General features: G+C 37.0%; 2 protein-coding genes across 2 annotated transcripts in view; one reads left to right on the top strand and one right to left on the bottom strand.

Moving 5' to 3' along the window:
* bard1 (BRCA1 associated RING domain 1) overlaps positions 1 to 25,158 on the top strand; it is a 71,833-nt gene that overhangs the window by 31,567 nt on the left and 15,108 nt on the right. The gene's annotated exons all lie outside the window — the stretch shown is intronic.
* vwc2l (von Willebrand factor C domain containing 2 like) overlaps positions 1 to 25,158 on the bottom strand; it is a 31,311-nt gene that overhangs the window by 4,732 nt on the left and 1,421 nt on the right. Inside the window, exons 2-3 of the mRNA XM_024287032.2 lie at positions 24,371 to 24,910; positions 6,195 to 6,324 (exon numbers count right to left, since the gene is read on the bottom strand). Of these exons, the coding sequence (XP_024142800.1) occupies positions 6,195 to 6,324; positions 24,371 to 24,811 (571 nt within the window). The 5' untranslated portion in view covers positions 24,812 to 24,910. The remainder of the gene's footprint in view (positions 1 to 6,194; positions 6,325 to 24,370; positions 24,911 to 25,158) is intronic.

Raw genomic sequence — 25,158 nt, 5'->3', positions numbered from 1 at the left:
GTCTATAATACTGGACTTATTTTACTGCAAAGGTTTGAACTTTGGAAATTTAAGCAAGAAAAAAAAAAGACTGAAAATGTTTTCGTCTGTCTGAGAAAAGTAAATAACGAGCGTAGTGAGGAGTTCCATAGCCTTAAAGCAACTACAGTATAATCCTGCTTCATGGGTTTCACCTATAGCAGGGGTAGGGAACCCTGGTCCCCGAGAGCCGCCTTCCTGCATGTTTTCCAATATACCCTGCACTGGCATGTTCTTATTGGCTGGACACACTTTAACCAGGTAATCAGTCATGAGTAGGAACTCAAACAATTACCTGGTTCAGGTGTGTCCAGCCAATAAAAACATTCCAGAACAGGGTATATTGGAAAAGATGCAGGAAGGTGGCTCTCGAGGACCAGGGTTCCCTACCCCTGACCTATAGCGAGTTATTTTTAGAATGTAACTCCTGTGATAAATGAGAGATCACTGTATATCAATATTGGAAATACCATTTGGACAGAGCCAAGGTAGGTTTACTTTACTACAACATTAACAGAGCTCAATTTATTCTGCTTGTATGTGAAGTCATGACCAATCGGCAGCAAAGCAGACAACACACACGTGATGGCAGCAAAAAATGCCAATCAAGCCATCATTACACTCCATTGTGTGGAAACACATTGCATTTTGCAAAGACTTGAGCATACAGTGTGGAATAATGTTCTAATAATGTTCTATTTTTATTAATTTGTGTTGAAATACAGCAGTGGAAATAGCACTTAAAATCTACCTTTATTCAACCTGAATTGTTATTGGTTGAACTTAATTTTTTTTTAATTAAAGTTGTCAAAAAAATATATTGAAGAACAGCAGTTAGCTGAACTTTATGAAACTAAAATGTGAATGGAAATGCTTTTAATCCTTATTTACTTGTTTGTTTGAACTCTTACTTGTTTGCAAGAAATACTTGGAATCTAGGAAACTTCCCCTACACTCTCCAGTACTCAGGCACTTACCTCTGAGTCACTCTGGTTTTGGGTCAGTGAATCGAATCGAATGTAATCATTCGGAATGAATCAACATGTACTATGTTTCGTATCAGAAACCACAAATTATGATTTGAATTGAATCATTGTTAAAATAGGTTGTTACACCTCCAATTTACTTCAAGGGCTTGTACCATGCAAAATCAACTTTTTGAGCTTTTAAGTGTAATATAATGTGAATTCCTCACTATAAACAACCCTAAAGCGGTATTTTGATCCAGTCATGCATTTCTGAGTATTCAACTAAAAACCTGTGCTCTGAGCACCAGCCCCTCCAAACCCTCAAAAACAAGGAGGTTCTCACTAGCTGACGTCACAAAATGAGAACAGCCCCTTCCAAGAAGAGTCTGTGCTGCCAGTACCGCCCCCAGGCTAACACAAACACACACTTTCTCCGTGGAGCTATCAGGAAAATGCTTGTATTTTTAAGTGCACAATACTGTATATCTTCCATTTGTGTCCCGTCTCCAATAACCACTGGGTCTGACTGCAGTCTAAACCATCAACATTCTGTGTGTGAAGGCCCAGGCTCCAGGTGGAGCCTCAAAGATCGAGGCGTCTTACTTCCAGGTAGAAAAAGAGTTCTAAAAAATAACTCATATTTCATAAATAATTGTTTCTGTCATGTTCCAAAAATAATAAATGATCATACATATGGATATAGTTAATTCTGAAAGGCTTAAGAAAATCATGGTTTAGGTTCAAATATGGTTTGTGTAACAGTTCAAATAATAACTAAAAATCTTGACAGATACAAGTGTTTAAAATATGAACCCAAAAAGCCTGTTGTCTCTGTAACAATTCAGCGTTACTAGTTTATAACACCAAAAAAATGACAAAATCCCATTTTTCTCCCAGTGCTTCTTGGGAATTTGAGGTTGTGCACCTCTTCACTGAGATTTTGAGACAAAGCCACACAAGAGGTGGCAGGAATTCACTTTAGTTTTATTCATTTCAACTATGTGTTCAATTGGTGTGACAGTGACTCGGGCTTTGCACTCAGCAAACTGCCAGATTCAAGACTCGCCTACAACTTGTCATAAAAACTCTTTGCTCCCATAATTCTTTAAGACACAATAGATTCCACAACCAACAGTCACAGGAATTTTGATGTCAGCGTGAGACACATTTAATGTAGGATAACTTAAGGAAAGGTAGGTGGCATTTTTAAGAGAGCAATCCTCACAAATCCAAACTAAATCTTTTATGACTAAAACATGAACTTCTGATCATAGCTTTGAGGTCACAAATTAAATGTTCATCTTTTAATGAATTAATATTTTATTCAAATATTTGACTGACCATGCAGCTCAAATGTTTGAAAGGACATTTAATGCAGACCGTCTGTAACAACAGTCTTTATAGGGAATATTAAGCCCAGGACACCAAATGTATGAAAGAGATTCAAACAGTAGTTTAATAACTGGTATCCTCATCCTTTGCCTCAGCAAAGATTAATCTCTTCCTTTCTTATTTATTTATTTTTTAGCCTGATAAAAGCACTTTGATCTGGACTTAGAGGAGACACTAAACTCCTGCCAAGTTTTAACTCTCATTTATCTGCCTCTGGACAACTGGCACAGGTCTCAGGACGAGCTCAGCAGAGGCTGAGGTGGAATGAACCATCGCTGCTGCCAAGCATCACTGTTTACAGCCAGACGGCCCTGAAGGTGGATGCAGTTTCAGGGTCCTGTCACTGTGAAGGACATGGAGCTATCAGTCCAAATGGGTTTGAGTTAATGGCTTGTCACATTTTGGGTCAAAATATAGTTTTACTTTTTCAGGACTGTTCCATTTTAATGAGCAGGGGATTCATATTAGGATGAAATCTAGACCATTGTCTTACATGAATGATTTATTGAATTCTGTTTGAAAAAAAAATCCTCTGCCTTAACACCAATGTGGCAGATTTATGCATGGCACAATTATTCTATAATGGGAAGAATCCAGTATTTCTCTGACTGTAATACCAACGACTATGATTACATAGACCTGATGAATAAGAGTATTTATAATTCAGGATAAAGATTAAAGCTTAATCAGTCAGACTCAAAGAAAGTGTAGTTTAGTGATAAGTGCTTTTATGGCACTCTTCAGTTGTGGTTAATTCAGTTCATTTTTTATGTAATACATTTCACATTAATATTTAATATTCATTTATTTATAAATGTGTTTGCTTAGACGTTTCCAAATCTCATTTAGATAAAGAAGAAACAATAACAAAATGCATTTAAGTTGTTGAATAAGGACTTGTTTTTATTAATGCAGAACTTTTTTTTTTAGATTTGAGATTGTCTAGCCAGGTTTTTTCTTGTGCTGCACAGAGTAAATGCAGCATGAAAATGCAGTGGAACTTCCCTCCCTCTGTAGTTCTGCAGATTCAGCAGCTCCTTTTACTACAAAGCTGTGTCTAATGAGAATCACCCACAAGAACAACCGTAACCCACATAAAACAAAACCCTTCTTCATCTGTAGACCAACACAGCCACATAATGTTAGTGTGACAACCATGATATAGAGCTCGGGCTGTGATATTCAATGAGTAAATGTTAGATTTTAATTCACGTTTCTTCTGTATTTCCACAACAAAAGGCTTTTTGAATGAATCCATTCAGGCTGTACAAGTATGTTAATAGCGCAGCACCACCTTAAGTTTTTAGGCCATAAATGATTTTTAGGCATCAAGTAATCCTAAATATTCAAAATTATGTTGAATAATAGATTAAATTTCAAATCTGTGAAATAGAAATATTTACAGGTATGTAATATTTATGTGCACTATAAGGTGCACTTAAAGCCCCCCCCCAATTTATATATGGTTTAATTCTGGTTGTGCTTACCTAAATCAAAGCTATTTCTCATAGCTATCTTTTATTTATGAGTTGCAAACAATGTTTTGTAAATACGCTAACTTGGATAACGTGTAGCGGTGTTGGACTGTGTTTTTTTTAACCTTGCTAGCAAAGTTGTGTGTTAGCATATTCATAGTAATGTTTGTTTTAGTGGTGTTAGTTTGTTTGCTTTTTTATTTGTTACTACCAAGGTTGGGAGTTACAGATACAGAAGCTCATTGTGAATGAGCTAACGTGTCGCTGTGTCGGACTGTGTATTTTTTAAGGTTATTTTCTAATTCCTTCGCTAATCCCTTACTGCTAAAAAAAAAAAAAACTATATAGTGCAGGACTATCTTGTCCCCCGGATTTTAAAAGCAATTTGGACATCATGCTCACGACGTTTTTGTTTTTTTGAACGGCGAAATTTCTATGGCACTGGATTTTGGAATTGTAGATTTGAACTGCACTACAAAATGGCAAAAACGCACTTTATAGTGCACTATGTAGTTAGTAGAGAAGGAATTTGGACATAGCGCAAGTCTTGTTGGCAAGGTTGGGAGTCAGCATAGTCACAGTATCATTTGTTTTAGTGGTATAATTCTGTTCTTTTAGGTTCTATTTATTTTTATTTTTTTTATTGACATTTATTTAACCAGGATAATCCCATTGACATTTTAAACCACTTTTGCAAGGGAGTCCTGGCCAAGAGGCAGCCACAGTTGGTTAAAAATCCATTCAAACTCGTGTTACAAATGAGGTTGGAAGTTACAGACTGTAAATACGCTAATGTGTAGCATGTTACAAACAAGTTCTAGAGTTACTGTGACTAAGTGTCAAACTTATCTGTAACTTGTTTAGCTTAATTTGCCTAATAGTTTGGTGCACCTTATACAAGTTCAAAAATAAACCTTTCATTGTTGGTGTGTCTTCAATTCTTGTTTGCCCAATAGAGCTGAAAATACAGTATTATTTTAAAAACTTTCCTTACCATCCATATTTATAAGCATAGTAATAAAGATTTATTAGAATTTTCACCTTTAAGGTAGTTTTGGATTAAAATGTAGAAAATAATGACCTTGTCATTGTGTATATATTGGTAAAAGATGTATTGCCTGCAGAAAACATTCCAAACAACATTTATCTTTTACTAAATAAGACGTCATGGTTTCATTAGAGGTAATTTAAACTCCAAATTGACAAAACAATGTATACAACCTAAAAACTATTTGTCAACTAATTGACTTTTACACTTTTATTTTTTCCCCTTTTACCTTGGTTGAGAACATTTTATTAAACATTATCTGTATCCTTGCCGCTTTCCTGATACCAGCACTTTTGATTGCTTTCATCCAGTAGTATCCATAACAAAGGAGAGGGCTAAACAGCACCCTCTTAAAGTCTTTTCCCCACGGCCTTCAGCCATCCACTCACGTAGAGATTTATCTAGATGCAAGACTCTGACCACACACCCTTGGGGCACCTAGAAACAGCAAGCCTACTTTGAAATGCCAAGGGTGTCACTGTCCTGTCAGCCTGGATTAGTTATCCTTTAGTTGCTTCTACAGCCTTGCTCAAATACTTTAGGTGTTTTACTGTGATGTCGGTATGTTGAAATAGAAGGTCGATCCGATATAGATAGAAGAAAAAAAAGGGCAAAAAACAAAGTGAGTGATTATGTCAAATTAGTCATTTTGATTAATAATTGATGGAAAAAAAATTATATTTGAGAATTTTTAAAATTGTGTTTTTTTCAAAAGGATACTTTGTGGTCCATAATAAGAAGATGTTTATTATAAAAACAAGTTTCCTAACAGACACTTATCTAAGTACAGAAAAACAATTTTATGAATCCAGTATTATGTTAAGACTCTAATGCCTTTGCTATTGATCATGACTTCACAGGGAAAAGTGCAATTACTGCACTTTCCTCATAAAGTTTCATCTCTCCCTTGGAAACTGTATTGGCAAAGGGAAGCCCCCACCTTGTAAACAGTCAATGGACCAAAGGAATCCTATAATTCTAATTTAAGGTTGGGTGTGTTTTACACCAGGGCATTGAGAGAGAAAAGGCCCCCCAAAGACCCATTAGTCCCTCCTACAACACCTTTAATCAATGAGCTTATGTTTACTCAAATTAAAACTCTTACTACTCATTAGTGCCTAACCGGCCCAGGTTCATAATTCTAATTTATAGAGCATGAATTACTTTCTCATCCTCCAAAGACCCCTATCATAAAAAAGTGATGCCACAGGTGAAGGGGCTGCTGCAGTATCAAGGAAATGTTATGGCTTTGAAGGAGTTGTTTTTACATTTCCAGAGGAGATTAGCGTTTACCGTTTTTACAGATGGGGCAGCACTGCTCCGGTTCATACACGGGGTTGACGCACTCTGGGACGGCACAGTCGGACACCACACAGTGCACCTCATTATTTGGTTCGCAGCGGCACCATTCACAGGGCGACGGCTGTTGGCAAAAAAAAGAGAGAACAAAGAATCTGGGTCAGATGATTCAATTGGCTTACCTTCATCTGTGCGTACGTGTGTTTTACAATTGTTTAGACAAAGAGTCAGTTTACATTCACTCTTGTAATGGTTCATCTTGATAGCCGCAAACATTTAAGAGAAAATAAATGCTTGAAAAATCAAATGGGGGAGATTTTTTGCATTGCCTTGGATTTTGCTGCATTCTGTGCCGGCCTGCCTCAGGAAACTGTTCAGGGGTTTATCACACTACCCCTGCAACATGTAAATCAGGACTATGCTGCACTCTGGGCTTCTGCCATTTGCTCTACAAAGCCTTCTGGCCTGTAAATGACCTGTAAAGCAATTACATTCTGTGGAGAAATGCAAACTGTTTTCAATCAGAAAAGGTCAACTCTTTATTATATAGTATTTTCATTCTGTTCGATATGATAAACTGCCATTTGAAGGCCTGACGGCATCGGGTCGGCTCTATCCAGAGTCTTATGCATTTTAATATTGATGTTGGAAGGAAAAAGGAATACTAAATACTTCACACTTTTAATAGAAATGCAAAAAGTGTAGCCTAGATTAAACAGTTCATATGAATAATGATTTTTATAATAAATTACATAATTTCAGTGAGCAAACCTTGATTCAAATTATTTTTTTGGAAGATGTTTTATTTGAAATTTTCTAGAGGAATTTAGATAGCTTATACCAACATGGCAATCTTATTCCAGCAATAAAGCATGGGGGAGGTGCTATAATGGTTTAAATGTGTTATTTTACCACTTTTTTATTTCTATTAACCAATAAAACATCTATTTGAACTACATGACCATTAACTGGTGCTTATTATCTTAACATCAAGGGGAAAAAGGAATCCATTGGGTTATGTTATTTGAACCGAAGGAAACCCAACAACTTTCAAATGTTAAAATGTTTGCAAAATGAAGTGAACATTTTTTGAGGTCATGAAAAAAAGCAACACTTTGTGTTTTTATTCAGAGAAAAGTAGCAGTTGAGGCTTGATCTCCAAAATATTAAAGCCATTGGCGATAAAAGAAGTCACTCCACACAGAAAATTGATGACTGAACAAAAGCTACACAAAAGAAAAACACGATTGACTGAGTCATGACTGGTTGCCAACTAAAAGAAATTTAAGTTGGTTTTTTTTTTTTTGCAAAAAATAACTGAAACCAGAGAAATAATATACTGAATGATGTTATCAAACATGAAAAGCAGCAACTAGATTTGAGCAGAAAAACATCAATTCAAAGGTAAAGTATAAAATCAAGGGAATGAAAAGAGCTTTTGCCTCTGACACTCATGTATTCCCAAATCAAATTGAATCCTAATTGTAAACTTGACACTTGACAAAAGAGAGTCGGCAAGAATAAATGGAGAGATGTTCAAGATGTTTGTGAGAGCAGCCATGTTGTTGGTTTAGGAAGGAAAAGACACAGGTGGAAGATGCTGAGGTCCTCTTTGGGAGTGATGTGGATGGAAAGGATCAGGATTATATCCATCAAAGAGCAGCTCAGGTTGAATGTTTTGGAGAGAAATACAGGGAATCCAGAATAAGAAGGTTTGGACACGTTCAGATGATGTTACTGGAGGTTAAAGCTGCAGAAGAGTAAGTGAATGCTGAGGTTAGAGCTACCAGAAAAAAGGTCTAGAAGAAGACCTAAGAGGAGGTTTATGAACATAGTAAAGAAGAAGATGTAGTAAAGAAGGAGATGAGTGTGGGTGGATGAGGACGATTCAGATTACAGGGGGGTGATTTCCCATAGGGACCCCAAAACAGAGCAGTCAAAAGCAAAAAAAAAAAATATTGGCAAAATTGAGGCCCATCTGCTACAACTTGGTCAATGATGATGGAAATCTTGATCATAGCAGTCAGTGTGAAGTACCAAAGTATACCAGAACTAAGCATACAAATTTATGGAATTAAACCTGCGTAGGTGTACTTTCTCCTTTCAACTAAGAATGTTTGAAGAGAATGCCACATCCTAATTCAAGACAAAAAAAAATGACAGCTACTTTCCTGAACTGAAGAAAAGTGGGCAGCCTTTTTTCTTTTCCCTTATGTCAAATGTAGAAAGGAAATGTGTTGTCATGCTGTTTGCATGCATAATATATGTAAAAAATGGTCTTGCCAACTGCTAATTCTTTCTCGCAGTGGTCAGGGCTAAAGCTAAAGACTTCTGGGAGGCTGTTAGTTTCTCATCAGACCTCTCAAACTGAGCACATTCAGAGAGTGAAGACTTTTTTTTCTCCCAAAATCTGACTTTAAATGCAAATGTTTTTACAAGAAGGAATTGGAGCAATGAAAATATGTATCACCACTTTGCAATTTTCTCTTTCTGCATGCATCTGATTTTTTTGTTATTGTTTCAGTGATATTTTCTGCAATCAAGAGTTAAAAGTATATAGCAAATACAGTTAAAAGCCAAACTCTGAGGGAAAAAAAAACTGTCTATAATGAATTTAGAATTAACCTATATCCATCCAAATTATAGCTAAGAGATTAAAAAGAAGTGCTCAATGGAAACTTGATTGGACAGTGATGGTGTAAGTTCCTGTTCATTTAAAATCCTTAAGTCTGCATCTGTTGCACCATATGTTGCCTCTAATTCTAGTAAGTCTCCCAGAACTTGTATAGCACGCTGGAAATGAGGGAGTAAAATGTAAAAAAAAAAAACTGAACAATCTTCATCTTAAACCATCCTTTACTTGTGTGTGAAGCCTACTTGAGGAAAACTTTATCATCTCCACCAGTTTGCAATATTTGTTGCACAGTCTCAGATTTGTATGGATACAGAAATAAACCCGGATCCAGTAAACAATAACCAAAACAAAATTACTTTTTGCTTTCAGGAGAAACCCTGAGGGAGATTAGCTTGTTATCCACACCTTTACAAGGTACTACAGACAGATTACATGCTCACACAGTAGAATGTGCTACAGCTCAGTTCAGATATTGTCAAGACAAATTGGACTTGCGCAGAAACCCACAAAAAAAAACCTTTACCTATCTCAAACACATCTTTAATGTTTTAGCCCACATCCTGTCTATTTAAATTCTCCTCAAATAGCATGCAGTGATTTTGCACTATATTGGAATATCCACCATAATCTCTGCCAGATAAATCAAAGATCCGTGCAGAAGCAGAACTCACCACATATTGCACGGTCGTGGAGAATGGTAGCTAACATCAAACATTATGCAGGGAAAAATGGTTGAAAGTTCACACCGAACACTATTCACTTGGCTCCTTCTTTTGCTGTGTGGCGAATTCTCTGCTCTCCGCCTGCCTGAGTTTGATGCCGCGGCCGCATGTGGGAGGAGCTACCAGCTAATGTTTTTTGGCAGGTTCCTTATATGGAGCTGTTTTTGTGGATATCTCACTTAGAATGTATGGAAGACACAGATGATGTTTATCTAATGTGAAGAGTTCTACAAAAACGTGGGTTACATATCTTATGTCAGGGTTTATATGATCATTCAAAGGTTCTTTGAGTGGAGCTTCACTCTCACTCCAGAGGCTGTGCCTGTATGACAGCTGCCTCCTCTGTGTTTCTGTGTCTCTGTGACTGCGTTTGAAGGCTCACTACCTCCATTAACCTAAAAGGGGAAAAAATAAAATCCAAATAAAATTAGCTGAATTTTTTTTTTTAAATTATTTTCTAAATGAAAACGATACACCGGTCTGTCTGCCGGCGTATTGAGTGAGCGAGCTCCGCTGGCTGGCTTTAGTGGGGATGAGCTCTGGCAACTCTGCGGCCTCAGCAGGTTAGGGAAATGAAAGTTCAGGACACAAACGCTTGCATTGGATTAGTATTCTACCAACTGATCGAGTCACTGAAAATATCATATGCCCATAGCTAAGTTCATGATTAGCAGATTAGACACGGTGACCTGCCAAAATTTAGATATTTGAACACTGGCAGCGCCGATCAATTCCCACCATGCCTTTCAAGTTGCTAAAATTGAGCCACGTGACTTCAGGACGCCTTAATTCACATTGGTGCCACTGACTTAACATTGAAACTGGCCCCCTCTGCCGCGCAAATCACGTTCGGTGTGAAGGCAGCATGTGGCGTGTTTTTAATCCACCTCATAAGAGACAGAAATTTGGATTTAAAAATTAAACATTTTTAAACTGAACATTTTCAAGTTTTTATTTCAAACATTTGTTCTGATTTTAGTGCCAATTGCACCAATGGTTTGATGTCCCTTAGGGGAAAATGGAAATTCAGAGAAATACTGTGTTCATGTGGTGTAGGGATGATGGGAAAAAGTCACTGTTCGACTCCAAAGACACACATGAACGTTAGAAAAGCAGCAAATCTTCCAACACTACACCAATGCAGAATAACTTTCTGCACGTAAACAAAGGTCTATAGTTTCCCCACTCCTACCTTATAAACTTTGATCAAAGATTTGCATTTTTGTGATTTAATTACCATGCAGGCCTCTGATTTAAACTAAATTCATAAAAAAAATAAAATTCTTACAAAGTCTTCACTATCTGCTCTTTTACTGCTCAGATCGACTAAACTAAAACCAAAAGAAGGTTACTTTGGGTCTGACATTTCAAGTGTGTCTTCTTTTAGATGGCAGCCAGGTTTTTAGAGATATTTCCAAACATCCATCTCACAAGGTCAGACAGTCATAGTGAAATCGATGTCATAAATTGACATATGAGCCATAGACGGCCTTGCAAGAAAGTCTGATTTCCAGATTTCTTATTCTCATCTTTCACTGTGACAGACAAGAAGAAAAAACTGATGTCAAATCAAGTTCTATAAAACACAAAGGAATGAGATTGTTTTGAATGTTTATGATGCGCAGACACTACAGAAGAGTGAAAAGTTGCAGATAGCACTAATATAACCTTGAAGCAGTCAAACAGCGGTATGAAAACTATGAAAAGGAAAACATAAATGCCCCTCTGGAGTGGAGGAACATTTCACTGTGAAATATAAAGAAGTGTCACTTTTTTTTTTTTTTTTTGCTGACAGACTATGCAGAGTAAGTTTACTTTTTCCTGTGTTTGTTTGTGCAGACAACTTTGTCTGCATCATAAAAAGGGCCAATGAACTGACTGTGAGACTGTTTACTTACTGTCACTACTGGCATTTAAAAGATGCAAAATCTTGAGTTTTGAGTGAGCTGTCACTTCAGATCCATGCACTTTTTTTCTCTTTTAAAATATACACATTTTTAAAAATGTATTATTTAAAAGCAGAAGTTCTTTTTTTTTGGTTTGTAAAGTAGCTCTAGCAGAACTCTGCACATGCAAGTGCAGTTCATAGGAAGTCCAAGGTAAAAGATGACATCTTCCAAACAAACAAAAACCTGCACAGTGCACCTCTGACACTTTGCCAAGAATGGCTCTGTGAAACGCCTGGCGCTTTCAGCACATCCGTTCGTATGAGGTCTCCCGTGAAGAAGCTCAGTCACGCTAAGGCACGATCAGTCACGCCTTAACCCCCACTCACAAAGGAAAATGGAGCACTGGCACTGAATTTAGACATGCTGCCAGATGTTTTGGTGAAGAAAAGACTTGAATTGTCCACAATTCATTGGCTCTGTATTAGGGTGAACAGATTGTCATACTTTTCATTCCTATACTGAGAAAAAAAAAATGGAGCAAAGAGAAGAACAAAGGGCTGGTTGAATAACTTTCAAGGGGTCAAAGGGCAATGCAGACTACTTTTGAGCAGTTTGCTGAATTACGAATTATGTCCTTTTTGCTTAACAACACAATTAATGTTGTTTACAAGTAGATACGATTAAAAAGTGGAGGTGGAAACCTGTACAAAAGCCTAAAACCTCAACAACTACTATAAATAATTCTTCTAAAACAGCTTTTTTGAGATGAAATTGTATGCACTTATTGAGAAAGTCCATAATTCAGTATCAGACATTGTTTTTTGTAGAAAAATCTGTCAACATCTATTAATTTGGCTTTTATGATTGTTTTGTCCCAAAGACACTTTCAAATTAAAGTTATTTTTATGAGAAGTTATGTCGGATACAAATTATGTTGCATTCCAATCTTATAATTTTATTGCGCAAGTAAAATTTAGTCTCGTTTTTGTCTGCAGGACCATTTACTTCATCGATGGAACAATTAGAACTTAGTAGAAAAATAAATTGCACCATAGCCCTTGTCTTTTCTCTAATTTGCATTGATTGCTGTTGCAGAGCTGGAACATGCAGATGATATACTGTAATATTCCCATTTTTCACAAACTGGAACAATATGTTGAGGGTTTAATTGAACTGAATTACTGCAGTTCAAACGCCTCTTCCTTTGATACAGGGTCTGCTTTGCACCTTTCATGCAAGCATAAATCTGGACACCAGCAACACCCAATAACCCTTCAAGCACATTATTATTTGATGAAAGCATTAGGCGCTTCACATCAGCAAACTCGGTTCAGACTCACCATCATGGCTGTTTAAGCTTCATAAAACTACTTTTTTTCATTTGTGGCTTAGTAACACATATTTGCTGCAGGATCTTTTTTCAGGTACATGGAATTTCATATTATGAAGAGACCTTTACTGATGTAATCAAAGAGCTGCGGAATGCACAAAAGTAACACAAACGACACAAAAGCTGAAGTCATTTTATGACCTGAGCTGAGCTGTCAGGGTGTTATTCTGTAATTTATCGACATCTTTAGAAACTGCCATCAGACATTTTGATTACGTGAAAATCTAAGCTAGCAGCGTTCCTGGGAATAGTGCTTATAGAAAATAGGACAAATTCAAAGTTTGCAAAGATCTGTAAAGACAATGAAACAAAAATGATCAAAACAACAATATATATATTTATACAGTATATGTACTGTATATCATGTCGAAGATGTCATACTTCCTCATAAATATTATTGAGGAATTAAGTTCATTCTCCAAAGTATGGAAGCGTTTGTGACTCATAATTCAAACCAAGTTAATATTGGAAATTCTTTTTCTTTTTCATAATGTAACTGCATTACTTGTCTCTTAAATGAAATGAAGAAACAATTCTATGAACAGCTTTTTTTTTTCTTGTTGAACACTGCTCATTCTGTGACTTAATTAAAATGCTAAAGAAAACGGGGTTTGATATTTCATTTTCAAGAAGTTCTGTAGTAAATTTTTACCAAAATTAAATCAGAAATATAAAATTTAAAGATTAAAATACATAAACAGAAATTATTTTTCATTTTCACAAAGTAACTGCAGTACTAGTCTCTTAAATAAAATGAAAAAGCAATTATCTGAACTGGTTTTTCTTTTTCTTGTTCAGCACCAGAGAACTTTTTGAAAATGAAATAACCTTTTATTTATCATTTTAATTATGACCCAGAATGAGCGGTGTTGAAAAAGAAAAACAGTTTTCCCATTAAAACATCACTCAGGAGCTTTAGCTGCATGGGGTCGTGTCTCTTAGGCTTATAAAAAGCTGAGAAGACAGTCGCTATTTTTAGCTTTTATTTGCTAAATCAGTCACAAATACAGTAAATCCGGTGAGTCCTTGCATTGTCTTGGTTGGAACTGACCCTTAAAAGAATAGGTCACAATTCATTGTGTATGTTATCAAATCTTATCTTTGTTATCCAACCTCTTGCCTGAAGATCTGTAATCTAAACTCATTCTAAATCTCCTGGTTGCTGTATGGAGTTCCTGTAAAGCCTAAGACAGAACATTATCTTGAATGAAATCATGCAAAAAAGGATCAAATTAAATGCAAAATGTAGAAAACATCCCCGATCTTGCTTTAAGCTGCAATTGTATTTTAATGTAAACTTACCTGAGCTTTAAAGGCTTCTACGGAGAAAAGTAGGTTGAACTATTTTTTGCCAGGTTGCTTATTCACACAATATATCAATGCAGGATGACAAACTGACATTTCACTTCAGTCAGCAGCTTTCCAAGAGCCTAAACCTACTTATAATGACTCTATATTGTCCTCATTTGGCACTTTGCTGACTCATTTTATAGGATTTTCAGTATAAAGTCTAAAAAAAAAACTCCAAAAAATAACATCAAATATTTCATACGTTTTGAGCATATATAGTTCCTGAAATTTGGAACCTAAAATGTGTTTATTTTCTTTGACATCCAACTGAATAGAAATGCACAGATCTGCACACTTCCACAAGATCTCTGTGAAGGAAATACCAATAATGCCAACACCAAAGGTTAACCTGTCGGTATCCCAAAGCAGGGGTCTGCATAGGAGATACTAAAGGCTTTTTATTTCTGTCAGCACTGCAGGAGTCCAAGGCTTTCATGTCTGCACTTTAATTTCCCCATCCTTCCCAGGACGGGCAAAGACGGCATATTTTATTGAGCAGCGTTAGATAAGGGAGGATCATTTTTTTCATTTTACATTTTATTCTTCCAAAATTAACTGTATTTAAGGCTCTTTTTTTATTCTAAAGCCTGTTTTTCCGTCCCAAACGGACCCTCCAGTCAGGGTCAGCATGATGATGAGCAGCACTATCGATAGACTGCGTACCACATCAAATTGTGAGGCTCGGTCTGCATCTCACTGCAAGGCTGAGCTTGATTTTCTCTGATGTGTAAGCACACCAATCAGCACAGATTAAGCACCTTGGATTTAAATGGGCTGATCCAACAAACGGGCCTTATTAGTGGTACCACTACTTCACGCTCATGTTGAAGTGCCGGCGCTTTAGAAGGTTGCAAACATTTCATTTGGCAACCACTTTACTTGAATATTTTTCAGTGAGTCATCATTTCATGTAAACGTTATAAAACACATAACAAAAACTTGGCATCCTCAGTCTCTTAAGCCTCGGGGAACATCTTCAATTTGCTTTTTTGGTCCATTTAATAACAACACACATGTCAGTGCTATTTAAAATACAATCCTGACAAAAACACATACTGTAAATTGGACTTGCTTGAACAGCCATGCTTCTTGTTCAGGCTTAATTAACATCCACATTTATGTATGTCCAAAGCATTTATTCATTTATTCTTGACAGAGAAATCAGTAATTGTGTCACTGCATTTTTTCTTAATTATCTAACTCATTAAGATTAAAAAAACACACACAACTGTACATACTGTAATTTTTTAAAACACGTGTTTCCTCTGATGCACCTTTGTGTAAATACACCTCCAAAAAAAGCGCAAAGTGTAAGTATATTAAATTTAGCTAAGAACTTAAAACATATTAAAAAATATATGAAAAAATGGTATGAAGAGCAGTTTGAGATAAACACAACAGCTGTGGGATAATCTTCTAAACACAAACCAGATGCCGAACTACCACGGAGGATAAGGACCAGTTTACAAACAAAAACAATTTATTTTTTCAATTACAACTTTGAGGTTGTAAGTCTATGAGAGAAAAGTTGTAACCGTTAAATTACAAGTTATATATTTACAACTTTAATCCTGCGTTCACACCTGATGCAATTTGCAGGTCAAATTCACGCCTGGTGCCTCTCTTTTGATGCGTATCAAATTTACTGCCTTGACGCCCCAGTAGCGGAGCAACCACCCAAGTTTTTCTGGACTTCATAAGTTGCCACATATTAGAAAACATGGATGATGTTGAGCAAGTAACTCAACATCATCCATGTTTGTATTTTTTGATGGGTGCTCTACAGAGGCTTCAGCAGGCAGATCATTGTGTCTGGGTTAACCAGATCATTCAGAGTTTCACTCGGAGTGGCTGCGCCTGGGTTAAGGCTGATTTAAACGTTACTTCCGTCTGTCTGCTGTGGCCCAGTTTGAACATCAACCTGAGAGAGGAAAAAATAAAAATAAAACTGGAGGATCTTTTTTTTACTTGTCCTGATAGAAATAAGAAAAACTTCACTGGCCAATGGAGCTAGAACAGGACAGTCTCTGGCGGCCCAGGGGGTTAAGAAAATGCATGGAAGTGCAGGGCAAAAATCCTGGCACTGAGTGTCCAGATTGGATTTTTTTTCTGATCGAGTCCCTGATACGTCACTTGCCCAAAGCTGAGTCCCTGATCGGTTGACGCCGTGTCTTACACCTAAATCGCACCACAGGACCTCAAATCGCGTCTGTACACTGACTTCACATTGAAACTCAACACCCCTGCTGGACGAATTGCATCCAGTGTGAATGCAGCATAAAAGTCTTGGTCTCAATTCATGACTTTTTCCCCATATATTTACATGTTTTAAGGTTGTTAAATTATGATTTCAAATGTCGTAAATTCACAACTTTAAAACATGTAGATTTATTAGAATAAAAAGACATGAATTTATGAGAAAATTTTCTTTAAATCTTGTAATATTATTTATTTATTTGGTGGCCCTAAAACTTTCATACTGGATAAACAGCAAGCAAAAAAGACCAAACAGACCAGATTAATTTCAAAATAAAAGCGTATAAGGCCACAAAGAGGATGTTATTTGAAAATAAATCTAATTCTCATTTAAAATTAGATCAGTAACACAACAGCCTTTACATATGCAAAACGTCTACACGTCTCCCAGGAGACTCTTTGTTTTACTCAGTGGTTAGCGTGAAGCAAAAATGAAGTCACACCAAGGTACACATCGATCCGCAGGAGGTTTGTGTGACAGTTCAACAAAAGTTGACAACTAAAGATAGACTGTATGCTCATTCAGGTTTGCATTGGAACGATTTTCAGTGTGAATCACAGCTCCACAGCTGTGTCATCTCTCCTCTTCGTTCGCTCTTATCACTGTTACCACTTGAGGCCCTGTCGTAACAAAACACACCCACAGCTGAGAAGTACTGTAAGTGGGACAGGTAGTTTAGAGTAATCTGCTTCCACGTGAAACAGTGCATGATTTATTTAAAAAAAAAGCTGGCTTTAAATTGTGAGGTTTATGGAAATTTATGGTTAGCAAAGTAATAGTTAAACACCAGTTTTTTATTGCTCCATAAATATTTTTAAGCACAATTCATTTACTTTAAAAATTGTTTGATCTGAGCTGCTGCTTCTCTCAAAATGTCAAAATGGTAAAATATAAATTGTCTAAAATGTTATCTAGTGAATACCCTATCATCAAGAGCTTATGTTATAAATTCACTGCTCTGTTAAAATCTTTTTTCATATTTTAAATTAATTTGACTTTCCTATTTAGTAAGGTATAATGCTTTACTTTGCAAGAAAAAAACACATTTAGCTCTTAACCAGTGTTACTGCATCAAAATTATAGCTTTTCAATATAAAAAATTCTATTCTTGATGAAGTCTGTGACATCTTTCAGTTAAACCTTAAATTAAATCATTTGCAAATAGTCATACTAACACTGAAATATTTCTATTCAAAAGTGACCAGAGAACATTGAAAACACGTGATTTAAAATCTTATCTTTAATCCAAAGAAATTTTTACTGCTCTAATAGTCAACATTTGCAATTGTTATTGTGTTTCTTTTTTTCTTTTTTATATATTGATATATTTTTTTCTGATCTGTTTTGTCCAGCAGAAACTAGGAGCCGTTTTGGACTGACAGTTTTTTTTTTTTTTTACAACCAGTAACAATAACAAATAAAAATAAATTAATCAATTAAATCAGTTTATTTATGGGTGCCTTAACATGACCACAGTCAAACATGCTGTCATAAATTTACACCTTGTTGTTTCTGCCTGTAAGTCATGCCATTTTGCTCTCTGTGTGCATGTGTAACTCTTGCAAATAAACAGTTGTTAATAAACAAGTGTTCTTGTTACTTATTGATCCAATTGTGTTGTGTACCACTCTTCTGTTTTCTTTGTGTAGTGTTTTCCTTTAGTTCATTTTTGTTTCAACCCACTCCCAGCTGTGTCATAAAAAATATACATTGAAAGCTTTCTATTAGAATTTCTCAAGGTGGGATTAATAGTCTATCTTGTCCTATTTTCTAGCTCTGCAGCCGAATAATTAAAGACAGAGACTGCTTGTGTGGTCAGAGCTGGCTCTATAATAATCAGTGTGTAGCCTAATAAATGTGTCATTTTTTTTTTTTTTTTGCTTGTGTGTAGATTTATAAAATATTAATGTTTTATTTTTATTATATTATTAATACATGTATATAGATATTAAAACAACAATAAAAAGTAATCTCATCCGTTGTTGGTGGTTTCATACCCAATTTCCAAACCTTGGGATAAAAAAATTGGATATATTTATAGTGTTATTACATTTTAATATATTTTACTTAAAGCTTTTATGCGAAATCCATTCTGCTGATTTGGAATTCTGCACTTCTCCTATATAGCATGCTGCAACACTCTTTAGTTGTTTCTATAAGAGCTGTGTATGCAGCCTGTGGAGTACAAGAATGTTTTCTCAAGCTAAAACCTCTATGGGCGAATAGACGAAGACTCTTGAGTGCAGTACTGTTTAGAAGACATTAAAAAAATGTATGTAAAAAAGTTATTCCTTAATGGGACAAAAAAAAATGTGAAATTTGCTTCTTAACTTTAGTTTTCATACAGAAACATGGAAAAAGCCGTTCTACTCACACCATTTAAGCTTTTGAGTCTTTATTGTTCTCATTACCAGAAAGCTCTCTACAAATGTCACTGACTTTGTTAACTTTCCTTCTTGTGATGCTCACGGAAGAGTCATGCGGGGGCTGGAACCAATCCAAGCTTCTACAGAGTGAGAGGCATTGATCAAACAATCAGTCAAAGGGCCACACGCAGACAAATGAGAGAAGCCGTCATGCATGCTCTCTTCAGGGACAATTCAAAATCACCAATTAAACTAAACTAACTTGTTTTGGGGTTTGGGGGACGGGGGGTGGAAGACCAAGAAAAGCAGAACAACATGCACAGGAAGAGCAAGCTAACTCCTAACAGACAGTCCTCAGATAAGATCTGAAATAACGAGAAGAAGAAAAAAAATAAATAAATAAAGATCTGAAATAACGTGACAGTACGTAGCTCTATACAACATACGGACAAAATAGCTGAAAACCTTTTTTTTTTGCCTGTACTTTCATTGTCTACTTCCCTATTGTAATCTTTATGTGGCCTTAGCAAGGGACCTGAATTGAAGCTGACAGCACATACTGAATGATTGAAAATGACTCTGTTTCACTGCATGGCCATAAATCTGACGGCTTTCTTTCTTTTTCAAAGTATTAGGTTCATAAAAATGTTTTTTCTCTTGGATCAGCTAAACAAAGAACAAACATGGTAGATAGTTTCTTTATTGTAACAATGCTTCCTTGCAACAACATTTAATTGTTGAAAATCCTGTTTATTTCCTTCCAAAATGGCACCACAATTTTAAAAACAGGCATTTTGGGGATGAGCAGAGGAGCTGAGTATGGGGGTTACACCCATTAACAGAGATGAAAGATTTTCTCTGCCAATGCCAACAGTTTATTGTTATTGAGCCTGATTACATTCCCGCAAGAACCATATAACTAGGACAGATACCAGTATATGGAAATGAATTATGGAAATGCAATAATCAAACCATTTTGGAATGCAGTCCTTTGCCTTATTTTTTGCACATATGTAATGGTGTAACTTTAAATTTCCGGTTATTCTCAAACCCTTCACTACCCTGTTCTTCATAAACATGACTATGCAGATTGTCTTTGTATTAGCTTTGTTAATTTTAATACAGGGAAACAAAAAAACTATTTGTCACTCCCGGATTCTGTAAGATGTTCCGCTTAAAAAGACAGAAGATAATGGTTACACTTCAACTGAATAAAAAAAAAAAAAAACAGTTAAGCACATTGTATGATTTTTAAAGGTTTGTTCGAAAAATGGTGCAAAAAATAAGTATTTAAATCCAACAAAAAAGCCAAAATTATGTCCCTCCCAGACCTGTTACTCCTCATTTAAGAAGCTCTTCTATCCTCCACCTGTTAGCTGTATCAAAGACACCTGTTCGAACTGGTTATCTGTATAAAAAACACCTCCCCACCCTAAATAGCCAGATTGCAGCTTCTCCACCATGAGGAAGACCAAAGAGCTGTCAAAGGACACCAGGGACAAGATTATACACCTGAATAAGACTGGGATGAGCCGATCTACAAAAAGCAACCAGCCTGGAGGGAAGAAATCATCTGTTCTAATCAGATAATATTCTGATGATTAGTGTGCATGTAAACAAGCTATTCACTTTTGTTTGGTATTAACAAAAATATATTATTTAATAAATAGCAGCCAGAAGTTTGCCTGATCAGACATTGCTGAAATACCATTCTTCATCCTGCATTTTATTGCTAATTAGAAAATGACGTCATGTTGGTCACTGGGAAGGTAATGCCATGAATTTTGTGAGGTTAAAGTAATGACAACCTGCTACTTTCTCAATAATTTGTGCTTCTAAATTCGACAGTGCATTATATGGTTCATCTGTGCCTCGAACCACAAATGTATGTTCCCTACAAAAGAGAGAATTTAAAAATTTTATTATTGGACAGTTTATATTCACCTTAAAATGTAAGAGGATGAGCAAAATATTTTGACTTCAATGGTTAAACCACTGCATTATGTAAGGAATAATGCCCAATGAAGTGTGCGTTATCAGAAGTTAATGTGTGACGTGGAAGCCTGAACTAGCTTTGCATGGTTGCTTCTGCAAAATGCGTTAATTTCTGATAATGCACACTTCAAAGACCATTATCCCCTTTATACAGTGGTCAGTTACTAAATAAATAAATATTCAATAGATTTTTATTACTTTATAATAATAAAAATAATAATAATCTTTATTTATATAGCATCTTTCAAGATAAAAATCACAAAGTGCTTCACAGTAAAACACAGAATAAAACAGAATATAAAAACAGAATTAAGAAAAAGCTATTTTAATTTTTGTCAAAGGACACCAGTTACAAGATTTTACTCCTGAATAAGACAGGAATGAGCCAATCTACAAATTCAACTAGCCTGGTGAGAATACATTTCCTGTTCTAATCAGATAATATTCTGTTTTTGTTATTTGTAATTTTGTTATTTTTTGGGGTTTAGATCGCTTTTTCACAAAAATCAGACTATTTGATACATGATGCTGCATGTTGTCACGGTAACATGACAACACGCCGCTGAGCTGGCTTCAATCTCGACTGCAGCGGCAAAGTAAAGCGATATAAATACTGATCATCATGATAGCTTAAATAAAGCATCAGTTCAGAGAGAAAGTTTACCTCTTACCGCTTGTTTTTGTCCAGAAGGTAAAGCTATGTTTGTTTTAATAAATCCTGTGCAGAGATATAGAATATTTGAGCTGTGTGACCAGAACTTATTTTTTAGGTGTAGGTTTTCACTGTGAATTATCACTCTTTAATCGGCAGCCAATCAGAAGCGAGTATTCAACCGGTCCATTGTATAATTAAAAATATATTGTTTTTTTTATTGTGAAATGTTGGAGCCCTAAACTGCTATGGCTACATGCCCTGATATATTCTCACAGACAAATCCATTCTGGGATTAACCGCTGAGCCCCTCGTTTAGGCCATACTGTGTCGTATTATGTTTCAATCATTTGCCGCCTCAGTCCACTAGTAGAGAATCTGAATGGAGATGTCTCCTCGTGGGCAACAACAGTTAAAACACAGACTGTAGTTGTCATCTATAATCACACAGTGCTGTCACGCTGCATCACCAACAGCTGAGACGCTGGTCTGATGGGTGGAAATCCTCTGCAGGAGACACACTCAGACTGGATCTGCCAGCGATGACTCAGTGTCCACAAATCAGAATATTTAAATACTGTCATAGCATCTGTCACTTTAATAATCCTGGCTGAGTGCTCAGTTCATGGGGTTCTGGTGACATCACCCTGGGATGCGGCCATCTTTGCGCCCTTGGCCAATGAACGTGTTTTGATGATACTTTTACAGTATGCCAATGACTAATCTAAACCCAGAGCATTGCTAATCCTCACCATAGCACCACCCACGAATTCCCAACACTATGCTGCTTTGTGTTGAATTTCTCAGTCTAAATAGACATAAACAATGATTGTGTTCAACAGGTTGGAAGAGTAAAATTGAACAGAAAAAACAGAAAGAGAACACGTTTATCCATTTCAATTGCCATTTGGTGTCATGAGACAAAACTCCGAACACCTCTAAGATATTGGAGAGGTGATTCTTGAGTTAACCATTTCCTGTGAAACTATCCATCCAGCCATCCTTTGAATCGGCTTCTGGAGCCAACCCAGCTACTGTTGGGTACACCCTTAACAGGGCTGTGGGAGGAAGCCAAAGTGAAACCTGTGTATGCGCAGGGAGAACATTGTAACTCCCCACAGAAAGGTCCCAGACAGAATTGGAACCAGGGCCTTATCACAATGAGAATAGTGTGAAAACCGATACTCCACTGTACCTATATAAAATAATTTACGATTAAAACTGCGTTTCTGAGTATTTTGTAATTCAAATCATAGTTGATCAGAAAATCAAATGCTAGAAAACCCAGGGCTAATGACCTTTGGGGGTGCCAAAGACTCTTACCACTCCGCTCCTCCCCCCTCTTACACACATTCATTTTCTTTGTCCAAGCTGGCCTCTGGCTCAAAACTGTATGGCTGGATTGATCCAATATTGCTCGCCATTATTTTTGTGCCACTAATGCTAGCTTGGGACTTTAAGCTCACACTGAGCGCGCAGACAGTGATGGGAAGAGAATGGAGACGGGGTTGTTCCAAGCCAATAGTCCCACCCACATCGCAGGATTGTATTTCTGTAAGGGTTCTTTGGTTTGTTTTTTGGTCATGTTCCGAGTTGCCCTGTCAGTCACACCAGTTTCAGGTTAATCATTATTCACAGCTGTTTTCATTTCAGATAATTGCCCTCAGCCTATTTAAGTTTAGGTTTTCAGTTTATACTTGTCAGGTCATATGTACTGCTCGGTTCAGTCACCATTTTTGTTTCTCCATTGGTTTTTGTCATGTTTTGGTTCCTGTCACCAAGGCTGGTCTCTTGCATTTGGGTCTTCCTGACACTTCCTGACATGTCTGAGCTACTCCCATGGGTATAAAATATGTCTTAAAAACAACAAAGGCTTTTTGATTTTGGCTAAAAACTGTAGAATCATCCTTGAAAGACTAACAATTTTACAGAAGGAAAAAAATATGGTTGGAGTGGATCTTTAACCATCTCTGGGCAAGTGTTGCAGATTTGCAACAACTAAATGCTAGCATAATACTAGTTATCTCCAGTTTTGGTGGCTCTGTTACATTGTTTTAAAAAGCTCTGTAGAAATAAAGCTGGCCTTAAGTTTTTAGTGGTCACTTATCACCAGTGTTGCAAATCTGCAACATCTCAGAACTCATTGTATGTTAAGGTCTCTGCAAAAAAATGTATTTTGTATTTTAAATGTATTACTTCCCCATATGACAATTTTCCCCAAATATTATATTTTTTCTGTTACTAAAACTTATTTTTTCCGTGAGAGAGTTAAAATATTCATCCATCCATCACCAAAACCCGCTGATTTCTTTTTGTGGGTCATAGGGTTGCTAAAGCCAGCCTGACTGTTGGCGGAAGGTGTAGTACAACCAGAACAGATTGCCAGTCTGTTGGAGGACCACACATTCACTCGCATGATTTTGGATGGTAAGAAGAACCCATAGTGGCCAGAAAAAAAAGAAAAAAAAATCATGCATGAATGGGCGAACATGCAAACAGTCCATACAGAAAGGTCCAAGCTAGGAGGTTATAGTCCTAACCACAACGCCACCATGTAGCTTACCATATTGACCTATCAATTTTCAATACTCGCTGAATCCCCTTTAGGGTTGCTGGAGCCTATCCCACCAAATGTAGGGTGGAAAGCAACCAGAACATCTACTTACTCACATCTACATCTAGGGACAATAATTAACCTATGAAGCATGTTTTTGGAGTGTGTGAAGAAACCAGAGAAAACCCACAATGAGAGAACACCACACAGAAAGGTCCCTGCCGGGATTCGAACCCGAGTCTTCTTGTGCTAAACACTACACCCCTGTGCACCCACCCTAAACTTAAAAAAAAAAGACAAGAAAAAAATAATCAAAAGTTCAACAAATAATGCCAGGAGTCAGTGTGTAATCTGCCTTACCTTGAATTCTTCTAGTATTTTATGCGTTTTTCCGCGGTACTCGCAAAAGTTCTTCACCTCTTTACACTCAGGACAGCATCCATTGTGCTCCACTTTGGTGCACTTCGGGTGCAGTTTGGGGCACTCTGGCTGGTCGCACACCGGCCCGTCCTCCGTGCACTCGCACGGGCAGTTTGAGTGTCCCGGGAAAAAGCGCTCCCCCAGTTTGTACACGAAGCCGCTGTCATCCACGCATCCTTTGCCCCGGTAGTCATCAAAGACGATGTTGTCGGCGGCGGTCCGTTCCGCCTCGTCCGCGGCGTAATCCTCGGGGTTGCCCACGCTGGCCGCGGACACGGCGCTCAGAGACAGGAGGAGGAGGAGGAGAAGGAGGAGGAGGAGGAGGAAGGAGGCGGCCGAAAGGGGAGGACCCATCCCTCGCCGCGGAACTGACATCCACATTTAGCACGACTGCGTGGATGTCATTTCTAAGCCGGTATCCTCCCCGGATCCACGCAGGGTTTCGTGATCACCACCATCATGGATAGGTGAAGACCTGGGCTGCAGCCAAAACAGCAATCAAACACAATCACATTACAATCGCATCCCTAACGCAGTTTTGTTGCTCATATTTGTGCGTAAACCTCACCTTATTTCTGTTTTTATTTATGTCCAGGCCTGGGAATATTCACAAAACACACATTTCTGACAAAAAATCCATTATTTTAGTTATTTTCTTTAAATCTGCAATATGTCCGTCTGCAGAAAGCCAGCTCAACAGGTTAAGGACGATGAATGTCCATTTAATG

This window comes from Oryzias melastigma, linkage group LG21 (genome assembly GCF_002922805.2).
Source record: "Oryzias melastigma strain HK-1 linkage group LG21, ASM292280v2, whole genome shotgun sequence".
Classification (NCBI taxonomy): Eukaryota; Metazoa; Chordata; class Actinopteri; order Beloniformes; family Adrianichthyidae; genus Oryzias; species Oryzias melastigma.
Note: the sequence above shows the minus strand (reverse complement) of the source record. Positions and strands in the feature narration are given on the sequence as shown.